This window comes from Sycon ciliatum, chromosome 3 (assembly GCF_964019385.1).
Source record: "Sycon ciliatum chromosome 3, ocSycCili1.1, whole genome shotgun sequence".
NCBI lineage: Eukaryota > Metazoa > Porifera > Calcarea > Leucosolenida > Sycettidae > Sycon > Sycon ciliatum.
This window is the reverse complement of record NC_088645.1, coordinates 17,185,548-17,203,061: the sequence shown is the minus strand read 5'-3', so window position 1 is coordinate 17,203,061 and position 17,514 is coordinate 17,185,548. Positions and strand designations below refer to the sequence as shown.

At 44.5% G+C, this 17,514-nt stretch overlaps 2 protein-coding genes across 2 annotated transcripts; both read left to right on the top strand.

The window, feature by feature from the left end:
- Positions 1-4,757: 4,757 nt before the first annotated feature.
- Positions 4,758-9,292, top strand: LOC135811599 (protein kinase C-binding protein NELL2-like). The gene is made up of 3 exons (XM_065324834.1): positions 4,758-5,029; positions 5,345-5,869; positions 7,267-9,292. Exons 1-3 carry the CDS (start codon positions 5,014-5,016, stop codon positions 7,716-7,718), a joined length of 993 nt encoding a protein of 330 aa, XP_065180906.1. The 5' UTR covers positions 4,758-5,013; the 3' UTR covers positions 7,719-9,292.
- A 3,659-nt stretch (positions 9,293-12,951) lies between these two features.
- Positions 12,952-16,030, top strand: LOC135812512 (uncharacterized). The gene is made up of 3 exons (XM_065325844.1): positions 12,952-13,115; positions 13,203-13,749; positions 14,322-16,030. Exons 2-3 carry the CDS (start codon positions 13,599-13,601, stop codon positions 15,668-15,670), a joined length of 1,500 nt encoding a protein of 499 aa, XP_065181916.1. The 5' UTR covers positions 12,952-13,115; positions 13,203-13,598; the 3' UTR covers positions 15,671-16,030.
- Positions 16,031-17,514: the final 1,484 nt, after the last annotated feature.

The following is a 17,514-nucleotide window of genomic DNA, read 5'->3' as shown; positions in this document are numbered from 1 at the left end:
GCCAATGAGGTTTCATGTATTTGTACCTTAGGTGTTCATCATTTTCTAGTTACTTGTAGTAGGTCTAAGCAAGAGTAACAAATTATGTACTCCTGATCTAACACATGACTCAGTTCTTGATTCTGTGTCTGAGGACGTTAGCAAAGTCTAAGGCTACCATTTGCAGCCATGCGAACCTGTCTTTGCTTGTTTTGTGTGTACGGGTTTGTGTGTCTGTACGTGCGTGCATGCGTGTGTATGTGTATGTGTGTGTGGGGGGGGGGGGGGGGGTGAGGGTCTCAGCAAGTGTCTACTATGGAGACATGCATGTGCATGTACATGTAAAATAATGATCATACCGTGTACATCTATTTGATTGTGTGTGGCGGATGACCTACTGAACGAGGGCATGACCTTAAGAGGAAGCGAGGAGTTGATGACCAGACGACTCTCCACTTTCCTCCAGTTAATACGTTTCAAGCAGACCGTGCAGAGGTGGAGATGCCCTCCCAGCAGCGAAGTCACACGCACCGCACATCCACCGAGAGAGGAGACCAACATGCTAGCGCTACCATTGAGAGTGTCCGAAGCGATTACCATGAGTATGACCATGCCATGGCCCCAAGCACTGGATCTATTTCCACTACTGAGATGCCCTCACAGGCTCCGAATCGAATTGAATATGACTACATACTCGAAGGATTGCCAAACGAATACGCTAGTGTTCCTGACCGAATGAAGCATAATGTGGAGTATACCTATGCCCTTGCCACTGATCCAGACAGGACATGTGATGATCACACGGGGAGATGTGCGGGCGCTGTATCAATCGGCATAGTGGAGAGTACAGATGGCTATGGCTACGCTTTCGCTACGGCTCGCACTTCCATGCCCAAGAGCAGGACCACACCATGCAGCTCTGGATTCATGTCTGATCAAACGCACGTGGCTAACACATCAGCTGCAGATCGAGGAGCAATGGCGGCTAGAAAAGATTCCTAACCTAACTACTTGCCTGGAGCGGATCGACCTCCCGTCAATAATGCTCTCCTTGACATGCCACTTCCACTGCCTAATGAGTCCTATGGCGTGGCAGGTTCATAGCAGAGGGGCAGCAGTTTTTCTCAGGCAAAAGAACAGGTTCCAGCGAATCCATCAGACTATCTTCCTCCCCCCCCCCCCCCCGACTGCCTGTTACCCTAGCTATTGAACGAAGTGTTGGCCAACGTTTTAGCACATATTTCACCCTTTCAATACTATTTTCTCACGACCAATGTTTTTACAAAGACCACTTAAATTACTTTCATGTGGGTAGGACCCTTCAGCACCTGGAGGCACGGATCCACCAGCATGTGCCTCTTCACGTTATGCCTGTTGAGGCACGGTCGTCAAGGCCTAGACGAGGTCGTCCCCCAAAGATTGGTACTGCGACTGGAGGTGCACCCTCGCTGGGGACGGAACCAACTGGGGTGTCGTTGTCTTCTTCGTCGGCATCGGCTTGTTCGTCATTGCCTTCGTCTTTACCGTCTCTTCCTTCTATCCCGTCATCATCGTTGGTATCTGCGGTTTCGTCTTCTTTGACTTCCTCTGTACCGTCATCCGGTGTGTCCACCTCCGGTGGCAAAAAGCGTGGCCGGCCACCGAAGAAACCACCGGATGGTGTGTCTGCGGGACCAGTGACTCGCTCTAGGGCGAGGTTAGCAGAGTCTTTATCGTCTCCGTCGTTGTCGTCATCGTCGTCGTCAGCGTCTTCCTCATCTCCCTCCTCCTCTTCATCAACATCAACAGCCATTGGAACGTCAAAGGGAGCATCATCGCAGCAGGCAGTGCCAGCAACGGACGTGCCTTTGGTACGGACATCTACATCGGCCTCGTCTGGATTGGCAGTAACGGCAAGGAATGTCAGGTCGGTTTCATTGTCACGTAATTCCAAAGTATGTACTGGTTTTAGTAGCGTTGTTAGGGTGTATGAATCTTCTATCGCCAACCATCTTGTTCAGAATAGTGATTGTCGTTCTAGTTATGCTGATGATTGCTTTTCTGTTTGGTCTCGTTCACGTAGTCAAAGGTATTTGCGTGTATTGGAGTCTATTTACATTTTTACCACCAGGCCGATTTTGTGTAGGCAGAAAAAGAATTTGTTTACGTTGAAATTGTTTGTGAATTTAGATCAGTAGTTCTCGTTTGTGGTTGCTTGGTAACTTTCTAGTGGTGAATTTATCGCATTTGTTGTCACCTGATATCGTTGAATGGTGTAATGTTTCTTTCAGCTCTCATTTGATCGCGCTAGTTAGGGTCTAAATTATTACTTGCATTGTGCGTATATATATTGAGTTAAGAGCTTTTGTTGATTTGCCAGTAATCCTCTGATGAGATGGCGACGAAAACGTTTAGGAACAAGCTTATTTATTATACATGAAAACAAGTTTTGCTAATGGTGTTTGTACTGAGTGCGCAGCTTACTCTATTTATTGCGTTGATTAAATTTCTTTCCTTTAAAGTATAGTATCACGACAAAATACTTTCCTTTAAGTATAGTATATGCATTCGTGTACTTCCGAAGTATGTACATGTATATATGTATGTGTGAGAGAGTTGTTGGCGTAGATCATTGAACAATTTGTCTACACTGTTGTAACAGTTCTTCTTGCATTTTCAAAGTTAATAATATGATGCGATTGCGGAGTGCTTTCACATCGCATAGCTCCATGAACGGATAGCATTTTTCTGTGCAGGTCGGTAAGAGGTACACTGCTTTTTGACCTTTCCAGACACTTAAAACTACTGAGTGGTGTTGTTTTTTTCAACCCATTGAAACGCTTGGCCTTCACACATTCCACATAACTTGCTTATTAACCATTGATCTCTGCTACTGCATGCAAGCGCTCGATCTGAGCGTAATGAGTCACCGAGCAAGTGATAGCTTTGTACTTCAAAGTACCCACAGTGTATATAGTACGTTTCTAAATGCTCATAATCAAAAAAGCACGCCATTCGTAATTCGCATCCTCAATTTCTGATTTCATTTAGGACTCACATATACAACCTCGAATAGCTATGGCAGAGGAAGAGAGCTGCTGCACAATGCCAATTTTTAACCCTAAATACCTTGAAAAATGCTCAGAATCGCAATGCACGCCATTCGTATTTCGCATCATCAACTTCTCACTTCATTTAGGATATGCACGTAAGGCCTCAAAGAGCTATGGTAGAGCAAGAGAGCTGCTGCGTAATGGTTAATGATCAGCCAATACAAAAGAGGGCTGAGATATTCAACTGTTACTTGCTGAGATTTGTTTGCAAACATGGCCAAGTCAACTTGGAAATCTCGCGTTGGACCTTGCCTCATGTTATGGGAATCTAAACATAGCCGCATCACAGAAGGTGTCAAATTTGCAAGACTTCCCCATGGGCAGCAGGAAAGTGTACATAGTACGTAGTATCTGAGTTACACTTTATCTCAAAATACTTTGGTTTGGATCTTGACACCAGTGCATCGAACAATATGCGTTCGAAGCAGGAGTCTGCCCTAGTGCTTACTTCAATGAGCTCTACTGTATTGTTAGAGACTCTAACCAAGCATGGTGCACAGATGGTAAACCACACGATTCAAATCAGGGCCAAGCGGATGCAGTTTCACTGACGCCCAAGGAACTGTATAGCCATCAGTAGCCATTTGAACAGCAATCGTACATGCTGCACCTAAAATATAATCATACTGATACACATTAGAGTGAAACAAAGAGCCATTGATCCTGTATGTAGGGATACGTGTAAAATCCGCCATCACAGAGCTGCGGAAAAACAATCCCAGATCAATCAGCTCTTCTTATATTTGTAACGGCTTTGGGTGAACTGAAGCACACTAGCTATCAGACTTGGTTTGTGTAGGGTCTGTCCGATTCTCATCCTGTGAGACGTCTGCTTTGCTTTGCTCAATCCTTGCGGAAACTTTGACATTCTTTTTGCAAACCCTCATCTCAAAACACTTCAAATATTTTTTGGACCAATTTCGTTACGTGCCAAATACACTGTATGCACTCTAAACCTGCACACACAACCATCAGTGCCGCATACGTTCACCCTCTTTACCACGTTCTAACAGTCTCTTGGTCTAGGTCTCAGGTTTGCCTTTAGATTACTTCCACTACCCGTCTAGCCGTGACTCGGTGTTCCCAAGCACTACCAAGCCTAAGACACCATACTGCATGCAACTAATTAACCTGAACAGTCCATTTATGGTAATCACACAAACATGCACAATCCGGTGACTGACCTCAACATATTACTGTCTGTTTCCTGGCCTCTCATTAGTCACAATGGCTCGCTGTTGTGCCAAACAACTAGACAGACGTGTAGTGCAAGTCTTTGGCACGCCAGAAGACACATTGGGCGCGGTCATCATTGACAGCGGCTTCTAATGATGTGTCGAACATATCCATCTCATTTCTTTGTGGGATGTGTGCCAGTCAATTTTGTACACGTTTTGGAAGAGAACAGCTGGTACTACTATGAATAACAGCAGTGACACTACATCTGTAGTGGGTAGAACCATTGTACCTTGTCGTTACTTGCATATCAGTGCTAGCGTGGCACACTGGATCTGCAGTAGTGTATCATTGGTAACATCCACACAGGTATATCCATTAGGCATGCTGGTGACCTGCAAAGTTCTAATCGTCTTACGCTGATTGCGCTTCGTAACACCATGGCATAGCTGGTGGCAACACGGATGTGAGAACGATTCTTTTCTAACATGTCGCAGGCAAAGTGCATCTTTATGCCCGACTCATATCATTTCGTGCACAACGTAACATTGGAAAGATACTCAGTGGAGAGGCTTCACACTGGTCAGTGCTATTTTGATGAAGATGTTCTTCAGGTTGGCTTCGGTCTAGGAAAAGGTCAGTCTAAGATTGTTTTGATCACATCGAGGAAGGATTGCCTCCTCACCTCGTAGCCAATCTGCCCCGTGTTGGCTTGACCAGGATTGGAACTTCTTCTCGGTCCTGATATTCACACCATCGTGTAATAATGGTGTCCAGTTCAGGTAAATATGCTAGTTTTTGTCACTGCTACATTGACAATGAATATATTCGAGGTAAAAAAAATCATTTTTGTTTTCATCCAGCCCCAAACTAGACTCGTCTACGCCACTTACTTTCTTAACGTCATTCCATGGGGAGTGGTTTACCCAGAATTAACACAATACACATGGATTTCTATTGTTGTGGTTCAGCCTCGGTAAAGTTTACGAGCACTATGTGTTGATTGCATACGTATACAGCTAGCAATGTACACAATTATAGCTAGCGGTAGATGAACAATTTGGTTCGAGTTGCCCTTGCTCTCTTCTGCATTTCAGTCTTTTTCCAGACCAAGTACAATTGGATCGTTCTATTGATAACAGTGGTTGCTATTACAACCAAGGTTTGGTGTTTAATCCCGAGATGCCGTCCAGAATCTGATCACCTATATATTGACGAAGGCAAGAACGGCGGATTTAATACATTCAAGTGGTACAAATCAAATATACCGGGTACGCTATCAACTCGCTACCTCAACTACAATCGTGTTTATAGCACAAATTTCCAGTTTAACGGGAGCTGCACTATTAAAGCAATAGGTGTATCATTTGTGGCACGCGGAAAATGTCGCGTCTCAATTTCCATTAAGGAGTTTGACCACAATGGTTGGTCAAACACAAGGCCAGTTTGGTTCACGGATCATGTTCGTATTGATTTTCACTATCTCCATTTCTACGTGCAATCATCACATGGGTTGAAAATCAAATTCACAGTTGAGAGTGAGATGACACGTCCTCTCAGCCAGTGTACGTTTCAACTCAATGAAGCACGTGAACCGTTCATCGCCTTGCACGTCCAAGAAGGTATGTTATTTTTCTCCTTCGTTAGGGAGGAAATCTCCTCATTTAGGCGGGCGCAGTAGACCACAGTTAGTCGTTGCTTTTCTGGAATTTGTTTTACTGAACACCTTGAAAGATGTTCAGTACAGTGTACAGCAATTTGACTGAGTCATTTTCGTACATTATGTAGATGTGCAGTCATGTCTATTCCTGCTGCTAAATGTATTTACTTCGATAAGTCTCCTCTGTATCATTTGCACGAAGTAGGGCGGTCATATCGAACTACTTGAAAATCCGAAAGCGAAATAAAGAGAAAGTATTTTACTCATCATTGAGATATACTTAGAAACTTTTATTTCTAAAACGGCCTCTACAATACTGCTAGTAACTTTGAAAATATTGCTCTTGGTGGTCCCATCCAAACACCCAATTTTCCGGTTTTTCAGAACGCATATCTGTGGAGTAGCATTGCTCGAAATCCTTTTTCATTCCATTCTTGGGGTTTCGTATAAAATGCAGTCTCATTCTCATAGATTCGTATGTCGGATTGCAGATATTAGTGGAGTAGCACTGTCCTGCTCGGAATCCTATGATTTCCTTTCCTGGGGTTTCGCATAATAATTATAATAATAATTATAGTCGCGCTCCTGTAGAAACCAGTGGTGCACAAGTTGTGCCTTACAGTCAACCACCTATAGCAGATGTTGCCCAATGTGGAATATCTTAGTACTCTATGTCAGTTTGGTGCTAGATTGTCTACGCATAACAGTTCAATATCTGGTGTAGTCGGTGGACTCTAATGCATAACTTGTGGGCTGATGTTTTCCATGTTTTCAATTAATATTTCCTTGGCTCTCAATTCGAGTTCATTCTCAAAGATTCGTAAACCAGAATTGTAGATGTTAGCTAGATATCCACTCGCATAATATGATAAAATACCAATGCGATTAGCTGTATGATAATCACCTGTGGTCCTGACACCAGTGATTATACATGTACCGGTACTTGAAGTACTTATGGTTGATAAATATTGTGGTAAAGTAGAAGTAGAAGTAGAATGAAGTTAAAGCCACCACTGCAGCTGTACTTATGGTTGATACATATTGTGGTAAAGACACACCTGCCCACACACGCTCTCTGAGCTGCAAAGTTCTGGCATAGGAGAGCTCTGTGCCAGAATTTTGCAGCTTAGAAAGCGTGTGTGGGCAGGCGTGTGTTTACCGCCATATTGCCAGGTGTGTCTTTACCACCATATTTATCAACCGTAAGTACAGCTGCAGTGGTGTCTTCAACTTCATTCTACTTCAAGTACATATAACTTCAAATGAATCGGAAGCGTTGCGTTCCATGTGTCGTGCATGATCAACTATTGTGAACAATTTAATCAATGACTGCCCAGCATTTTTCAATATTCCTTTTAGATCACGATGAATGTTCAGCATCGAATCATCCCTGCTATGGATATTACAACCCTTTATATTGTACAAACACGTGGGGATCCTTCAGCTGTACGAGGACTTGCCCGCATGGATATCGACATGGATATAGCTATATTTGCAACGACATCAATGAATGCGCTTGGTCTTCTACGCCTTGCTATGGATATATCCGCAGGGATAATGAGCCCAACTGTGTGAACACTCCTGGAGCCTATCAGTGTATTTGCCGGCAAGGTTATGAGATTGTCAAGAAGGGACACCGATTTCAATGCCAGGATATTGATGAATGCTCTCTTACACCTCACCACTGTGTTGCGTACTCTGCGCAAGGTCCTAGAAGATGCGTGGACAGTATGGGGTCATACTCGTGTAATTGCGTCGAGGGATACATAGCTCAGGATACTAGTAATAGAACCATATGTGTAGGTAAGTAGTTATCCATGTACTTTAGACCTGGGCCTATCTCGTGTCTGAAGCTGATACGCCATGTGGTTTAATTCATGGCTTCTTGCAGGGTTAATGGTAAAAGGTTTTGCCCGTGCGCACTGCATTCTGCATGTCCAATGTTATTCAGGCTCGCCTGGAGAATGTCTGAAGCAATACACATCACTGCTGCATCTCGGTGCAGCCCCTTCTCAGTAGTTGGCACGTTTATCCTTGTCTCAGTACAATTGTCTTTCATTATTATTTACGAGTTGGGTATGTGAACATAGTAAAAAATAAATAAAATAAAATACCCCCTCCCCTGTATCGGATTGATGACTTTGGGCCAAGGTACATGTACATGCCCCAAGAAACGTTGAGTTACTATGCCTTTCAGACATTTTCATGCAACATTCTATTGTGGACCAAGGGAAATGGTGAAGAATGTGATCTCTACCGGACATACATGTACATGTACCCTCCTAGCATATCGAGTATGCAACTGTTAGGCCTTGGCTTGGGTAGGTTGACTGGCAATTCTACATCATTTCACGACTTTTAAAAGTTGTATTATTTCCTTACCCCACATGGTATAAGGTTTTATATACAGGCTACCCTAGGAAAATGCGTGAAGAAAGTTGAATCAAGAAAACGGGCTGCCACGGAAGAGAATTACACCTATCAGAGGCCAGGAAAGGCGAAGAGTGGAAACCGTGTCGTGAGGAAGCACTATGCAGGGCGAAAGTGAGGCTGGACTGTCCTCAGGTCAAGGTAAAAAAAAAGCAAAAATTTGCTGCGCTAGGAAACATACCGGCCAGTCAATCTTTTAAAGTGGCAGAGGTGTAGGTGAGACATTTAACGGCAACAACAAAACATATCGTGAGGACAAAATCCTACCACCAAACACTACTTGCTATATTCTATTATTCTGATTGCACGAGATTATGCTGTTTTGGCGATAGGACTTTTGCACAAAACTCCTCTTTTTGGCCTGAATGGCATCATTGTTCATTCGTACCTAACGATGGCAATATTGCCGAAACGTTGTACGCAAAGGAACTGGTTCGGTTTTCAGGGCGTTGGGAATAGGTGTATCCACCCAACCTTTCTCTAAGGATGGAGCTGCAATATGCCTCAAAGTTACTTCTCAAATGCTCTTGACATTGACACTAATGTATAGCTGGGTCTGACGGTTGGTTTGCTGTGTAATTTAGCTCCCAGTCCAGGGCCAACAGCATCTCCTACAACTACATCGGAACGTACAGATACTACACCTGCTACCACCAGCTCTGAGGCCCATGAGAAATTCACATCACACCCGTCATTGCCACCCACGGAATACGCCAGTAATCGCACCACACATCTTATAACGTCTAGCGCGCCACTCAATGTCACATCGCCTATCGCCATACCGGCTACAACACAGTCGGACACAATGATGCCAGGCTCAACCACATCTAGCAGCTCTGTTACTATACTAGTGACGTTATTAGTCATTGGCCTTATGCTCATGACTCTGCTGCTTGCAGTGGCATTCTGTAAACGACAACAGATAGCCAAATTCTTCCACAGAAATGAAATCGCCGCACGCCCAACAACATCGGAAGGACAGGTGGTGGTGAGTGCAACATTTCGTGCTGACCATGAGGAGATGCAGTTATCCCACCAGCCTTCCAATCGAGTCACTAATGAATATACTGTGGCTGTGGTTGGTGCACCACGCGAGTATGCTACTGTTCCTGAAAGAGACGGGCATAGTGCAGAGCAAATGTATAGCGAAGCTACAGCCCCTTCCAACTTACCAATAGTACGCTCCGGGCACCGTATTCCGCCGGATATTACAGACGCATCGATTTTTAGTGCAGCGACAAGCCGCGTGGGTGAAGATCCAGATGCGGAACGATATACTCAGCCTGAAATCCAACGCAGCGTGGTGAATTCCGCAAACCTTCCAAGCCAATATACTTACATAGAGAGTTCTTCTCGTGTACTATCGGCTACGTGCCCTCGTGTACATGATACTCCAGGTCCAGCACCACCTTCACTGCCAAACGACACCTACTCTGTGCCACATTCCCAGCCTGTCAGTCACCATCCATCTTCACGGAGAGTAATGACGCCATCAGACTATCTTGAGCCTTCTGATTGCTAATTTCCAATACTGCAGCCGCATCCGAAGCAAAGGTTCACATCGGGGTACCAACACCGTAACCAGACTAACACATATCCGTACATGCATGTATACTCAAATTTCCTAACACTTTGAAATTCTCCGTGAGGTCCAAATTTGAAAATTGCATGTATACTGTACATAATACATGTACACAATGTAAGTCTGCATGTTGTTTGCTGAATGACTTGAGTGTTTTCGTGTTTTCACATTTCCACGCTGTACAAGACCCCTCAGTGACCTTGTGCTATGTTAAAATTATGTTTCAAATTCCACATGGGCACGAGTACGAAGCAAATACCAGTGGCCACATAATAATGTGTATGATGGAATCAATTCAAAATTGCATAACAGTGATTTGCGAGCGTTTAATCTTTCTGTGCCAGGATTGCTTCTCATACTTTTCCACTTCATCCCTTACATATTTTGATATTAGTACTTTCACGTTCCTCACCACTGCTACTACTTTGATTGTGTATCTCTTACTTGGTTAAACGTTACTTGTTGTACTGTAGGTTTAAACTGGCCTTCATTTCATTAATTTTTTAACTGTGATTCATGATTGGTCCTAAAAAGGAAAACACCAACATTAGTTGATGCCTGTCGAGGGAATCCCAAGCCTGGATGATTGCTAGGTCAGATAATGACGTAGTTCATGTACAATGGCATGTACCTTTACAGCGAATACTATCCAAGATGGCGATTTATTTTTTCATGAACGGTAGCCTGAAAATGCGAAACACTACTCGCATACAGTAGGTTAACGATATTCTGGCAATTGGAAAAGATATCTGCTGTACTGGTGTTAGTGGTCATCCAGCGTACATGTAGTTAATCGCCTTATTTGAAAGTCTATCAATATACATGTACATGTAGTTGTGTGATGATCACTGAAATGCTTCACAAAAGCTACACAACATTTCGCCTGCGTTGTTCGGTGCAAGTATACATTTTCACCAGGCCAGGGGAGGAAAGTGGAGAGTCGTCTGGTCATCAACTGATCGCTTCCTCTTAAGGTCATGCCCTCGTTCAGTAGCTCAGCCGCCAGACACAATCAAATACAATGTAGATGTACACAGAATGATCATTATTGTACAATGTACAGTCATTCAGCTACAAAGAAAGTGTACATGTAGACACATGTACATGTACTTGTATGTCTCCAGAATACCTCCAGAATATTAGTAGACACGTGATGACACTCTCAGATCTCCCCCCCCCCCCCCCTCCACAAACACGCAAAGAAAGACCATGCATGTACGGTTCTCGTAGACAGTGCTAACTTTCTCAGACACCGCGTCAAGAACTGAGTCACGTGCAAGATCAAGAGTTCAGTGGTGTACAAACTAACGTTAAAACATGATGAACACGTAATAACGGTACAAATACATGAAACCTCATGGGCTGAAACAGTAGCCTGCCTCACAATCTACGGCATTGTGTGGTGTGCATAACACAGGACTGATGTGTGTGTATGGTTTCACTTCTCCCCACTCCTTCATCTGGCGATTGCCATTTTCCCTTTTTTCTACTTTTAAAGCATAGCCATAAGTCTGCTTGGTGGAGACGTGAGTATGATTGTGCTGTTGGATGAAGGCTTGTTCTCACATTTAACTGTACGTGCTCTGGCCCGGGTCACACAAATGTACTATAGCAATATGGTGGTAGTTACGCTACTGCCTATTCCTGGTGTGATAACACCGCACTTTGGTATGCAGACATGCAAGACTGGTTATCCATGTGCTTGTGAGCGCGCAGGATTTCGCCTCATCATGCTGACCGTGAGGCAGTGTGACTACCATTCCATCATTGTCTCTAAATTCAGTCACTTCACGGACTACTGAAGTATAAACAATGACTGCGTGTAATTATTTTCAAAATTTCGTGTTGAAGAGGGAGAGACAACTGTGATACTTATATGTAGTAACTGCTGGTACTGCTGGTACTGAATGGATGTTTCGTAATTTTCTTGTTACAATTAATGTCAGTTTCCATCAGATACAAGACAGTTGCTAGTAGTACACGTATATATAACTATACAGACTGTAGTTGCAAATCAAATCATGATTGTATTCTTGGCATAGCAGTGGGATCGGATCGCCTTCTGCAGTGGGACTTTGGGAGCATTGGTAATCCAAACATGAGGTCATCAGCTTTAGTCCCAGTTTGCGGGAAGATACTTTCCACCCCTGGAAACCTATCTAAGAATTCTTAATGGGTGTTTGAGGAGGCACCGGTGACGAGGGGAGGCGAGGAGCGCCACTCCTCCAAGCTTATTGGAAAACGAACTGCTAATACATGTGCCATTTTCTCCCAGCAGCCAGCTGTGACCATGTGTATCAGCAAGTCAATCTTACACACTGGATGCGCAAATCCAACAGTCGCCTACGTGTACATGTATATTGAACGCTGTGCTGTCAAGCCGGAGAGTGTTAGTGTCTCTTTCGCGACAGGTTATTGCACGATATGATTGCCAAGTATTTGGTTAACATACTAGTATTATTTAAAGGGATAGCATGCATAACTTTGGAATGGTCATAGCGTGCCTACAATGTACATGTACATGTATATGCTCAATCTGCGGACAGCATGCTGTTTCGTTCTTTTTGAACTCATCAGCGCAGCACAGCACAGAGTACATGTACATGTACATGTATACATGTACATGTATACATGTATACATATACATGTATACATGTATATGTATAACTGTTAAACGTGTACATAATCATTGTACAGGAAGAGTCTCAGAGTCACCACGTGTCCTGTTCGTAGTGTTGTGTTTGTCGCAGTTTGTGAACGACACCAAGTCGTGTCGCGTCCTTGTTGAACTTCGTGCACCTAGTACGTGCCGGCCAGTACGGTATCCTCCTCCACGGAAAACAAGATATATCACCATTCACCCCTTCACCCCGGTTTGGCATGTGCTAAGTTCTGTTCAAGGCACTCTAGTGCTAAAGCTGCCGCGCAATGTTGAAAACCAGAGATGGTCTAGATGAGGAACAGCTCGGATCGCCTTCTGCAAAGTCCTTGCCTCGACGCAGAAAGAATTACTACAAGAGGAACTTTCCAATAGTTCTATTCAATCTCCGGACAGCAGTACTTACATTCATTCTAACTAACTTGTCAAGCTCTCTTTCCTATCAACAATAATCACTCTTTGCTGTGTGGAAGCCACTGCGTTTCAAGTAAGCAACACTTCAGCAGATCGCACAACGATCAGAGAAGATTATGCGGGGTAAGTACCAATATGGTGTCAATTGTGTAGGGCTTTGAGCGGACGATCAATACGAGGTATTCGGTTGTGTTCTGACCTATCCTGCAGAGTCTCGGTCATGTGGATCGGGATGGTTCCTCTTACTCAATGCTGTCATGCTATACATCAAGTGTACAAGATCAGAATCAACAGAGACGTCGTTTCCATGCCAGCCTTCGGATCGAGACACAGAAAAGGTACCAGAAACTAAACCAAGTGCCTACATCACGCGCACAGGGCACAATGTTCCAACAGAAACTACTTTCATCGACAGCAGAAAATCCTATGCAGTCATATTTAATTTTCCAGGTGGCTGCTTCATCAATATCACTCGCATCGTATACCAGACAGATATTTCCTCGCCCCAGTGCTCCTCCGTCCAGGTTTCCAAACAGGAATCAGAAAATGGCGTGACATGGTTAGATGTCTCGCCTGTTACTATAGTGAGTGAAGGTGGCATCACGAATGGTTCCCCTAATCACCAATGAACTGAGATTGACAATCATTGCTCATCATTGGCTGCGCTTGAAGGTCACAGTGAGCAAATCGATGTTTGGAGGGCATTGTGGAATTCAGCTCGTCGGGGAAGAACCTTACATATCCGTACACTATACAGGTGCGTGTCTATCCTCGCCAATCTACTTAACCCAACTGACTCAATGGGAATTACAATAGGAGATTTTTGTTACGATCTACCTTGTACCCGCTAGATGTGCCCAGGAAACTGAAAGGCCCACCACTGTATGATGGAATGCATTTGCTTATGAACACAGTATTTGAATGAGTGTTTTGATATTAAGAGGCACCTAGCAGACAAGAATTGTCTATCTAACGCATGGCGGTATAAACATGTACATTGTATATCCGGTTTCCACCGTAATGGGTATACTAGTGCTAGTACTAGTATGTGCATTGTCTTGGACTCAAGTGATCGGATTTCATTTACCAGTACATGTATTGTGTATGATACTGGGTCTCAGGACACATAGTATACATAATACCTGACTGTATAATACAGTCATGTACTGGTGATACTAGTACATGATTGTATAATACAGTCATGTACTAGTACTGGTGATACATCTATAGGGCATAATCGCTGTTGAGGACACTACCGAGGCATTCATACATGTACATGTATGTAATGATACTGACCGGTTGATCATAACTTCTGTTCCTGTCTCTCAGCCTCGACTACTGGTGAACACACCCCAACTGTGGATGGCAGCACGGTTCAACCCCTACCTTCAATGGTAACAACTGTGCGTACATCTACCGCAAATCCGACACAAAAGGATATTCAATCTGAACAAACCAGTCAGATAGCTGATACAGCCAAGAGTCCTACCACTACTGCTACTCCACCTCAATCTTCTACCTTCCTACCCGACCCAACACGTACAATAGCAGCCACGAGCACTGCCACTACTGCTGCTCCACCTCGGTCTTCTAACTTCTTATCCGGCCCAATATATACAATAGCAGCCACGAGCACTGCCACTACTGCTGCTCCACCTCGGTCTTCTAACTTCTTATCCGGCCCAATACGTACAATAGCAGCCACGAGCACTGCCACTACTGCTACTCCACCTCAGTCTTCTGACTTCCTATCCGGCCCAATATCTACAGTAGCAACCACGAAGACATCATCGTCTCGCCCATATCCTGTAGTTTCCACGTCCGTATCGACAACGGCATCTAGACCAGCCATTGTTTCAGGTAATTCCAATTTGAACATCATTCTTGCGCTCTCTGGAGTGGTCATAATCCTACTGCTTGTGGTTGTATGTCTAGTGCACCGCAAGCGAAGGCAGTCTCCTGAAAGGACACTGATCCATATCGATGGCAGCACGGAATTGAGCACCAACCATTGCAGGTCGGAGACGCCCGCACGAGACCACCATCACGCAACAGGTGTAGACCCCGGTAAAGTACTGTCACGTGACTTATTAGCGGATAACGCCCTGCGATACGAGCAGGCGCATGATGACGGCGTCATTCGCGTGTATGCAGTGTGTGGACCAGCAGCGCCAATAGAAACACCACAACCCGGAGAAGACCGCACAGTGGAGACGAAAATCACGTCTACACAGCCCAGTATGCATGCGTACGAGTATATCACGACTCCCCCCACAGACGCTGGCATTGAGGACATGGTGAACGACTATGCCGAGTTAGAAGTTGATACCAGTCCCTCAGATCCTAGTACGGTAGTGGCCAGTATGTTTGGTCCGATCCCAGGTATGGTCCATGAGTCGGACTGTGCTTCTGATACACTACACACTAAAGGTGAGTCTGCCGCTACTAGCACAATGAACCAAAGCGATACTCGCTTCGCAGAAGCGCCCTATTCGAACCTGAAGTTTCCAGCGCTGGGGAAATCGTTTCAAGATACATCCGGAGAAATCACTCCAACCACCACTGCCCTTCCACCGGCCCTGCCAGAAGAGGATCACAGCAACTCCCTAGGCGATCACAACATCACATCGCTACGGAACCGTCTACCATCGGAATACCTCGTTCCTATGGATTTGTGAAGCACTACCCACAAAGCAAGCACAACCTTATTATTCGCTCTATCCACATGTACTGGGTCATTTGCCATACACGCCCCCCCCCCCCCCCCCCCCCGCCTCCCCTTAGGTTACACAACTGTGCTCCTTCTTCTCAACAGACATTTGATCGATGAGAGAATGCCAACCTTCCCCTTTTACACACACACGTATGCTGGCTTTTTGTCGACTTGCATGTAACTTGAATATTCCTACACACAATATTGCGCTTAGCAGTTCTTTGCACCGATTTCTTTAGGCCCAAACCTATTGCATATCAATTTTGATAATATTATTCGAATCTTGCCAACTTTAATTCTGACAATGGCCTCAGAGGTCACGGTAGCTGAGAATGACCATGACCTGTGCAGTGAATTTGAATAGGTGAGGTACATGTGTATTACAGGAAACACTCACCTATTCAAATGACGTGTCGAAAGCGTTTGTCGTGTACTTCTGGTATACAATGTAAAATTACCGGTACTGTGCTTGTGTTAGGGTAGGGCGTGATGGCAGAACAGGCAGCAGAATGGTCATAGCCATAAGTTTGTTGAGTAGACGTGGTAACATCCACGCACTATTATTATTAAACTATGGTGCCTCAAAAAAATTAATATAATATACTCGTACATGTACATATACATGACTGTACATTTGCTACATCTCAATCTGTGGACATGTAGAATGATGTACATGTACATGACTCGACTACCGGTACATGTTTCACCTGAGACGAAATACAATCGAGCCATCACGCTTTTTCGTGGTTGTAGTACAGTACATTAACATGTACAGTAGAGAGTTCGATGCATGCAAGGTTTCCCCTGCAAGCCTAGACATTGTACGCCGTGCCTAGTGAGCCGATGCATTATGTCTCCTCAGAGCTCAGGTGTATTGATTCATACAGGGATGTGTTCATGCCGGTGTGTTGCTGTGGTGTCACTGTGTATTTAGACCAATGAAATCAGTGTCAGTGGCACGGTGTCGTGATTGATCACCTGTCGGAATGGAGAGGATATCCTCCAGCAGACTTTGGCTGCTGACCGGATTTCTGACCTGCCAGGACGGTCATCCCTCAACGGAGTTGACTTCGGAAAAGCTTCCGGTGTGGTTCTCGCCCGGTATAATCAGGGTTCACTACAGGCACATCAGATATCCTGTTACTATTCCTCAACATGCCGATGACCTATGCCTGAGGCTATGGTGATAATAGCAGCACCAAACTTGGCAAATACTTCAATAGGCCAGTTTTTCAATATTAATTTTACTCTATCTCCTTTTATACAGGTCTGCGCAGTACACGCACGCACGCACGCAGATTGGTTAGTGAAATTTCCTGTCTCCTAATCAGGTGGTACTAGTAGTAGCAAAATACTACTCCCTAATCCCAATGCTTATGGTAGAAGGTTTGAAATTTGTGCTTTTAACCGCGGTTAGAAGTCTCTCAACTCCAAAGGAATTCTTCATTTGTACATGTATCTGTAAAACAACACGTATTGCGGGTTGTGCAGTGGGCCCTAGCCCTTGGCAGATAATGATCGAACAGTTGGCAGTTTCTGGTCGAAACGCAGTGCAATTGGCCCACACCTTCCTGAATTATGCTCCTTTTCAGTTTTCTTTATCCATGGCACATACCAAACATGCACGAAACATACCAGAAAAAAGTACAAAATTCTGCCCACTTTTCTGCCGGCATTACCCGCCAAAGGCTAGTGGTGGCCGGCATTCTCGTGCCTTGGCTGTGGGTGATACCTCTGCTGCATCAGCAGTGGCAGAAGCCCGGGTACCGGTTAATTAACTTTAAAATGTTATACTGCATGAGTGGTATT

Coding starts and splice junctions, on each gene's coding strand:
- LOC135812512 (XM_065325844.1), top strand. CDS start 13,599: ATGGTTCCCCTAATCACCAATGAACTGAGATTGACAATCATTGCTCAT. Junction 13,750..14,321: donor CATATCCGTACACTATACAG/GTGCGTGTCTAT, acceptor CCTGTCTCTCAG/CCTCGACTACTGGTGAACAC.
- LOC135811599 (XM_065324834.1), top strand. Junction 5,870..7,266: donor CGCCTTGCACGTCCAAGAAG/GTATGTTATTTT, acceptor TATTCCTTTTAG/ATCACGATGAATGTTCAGCA.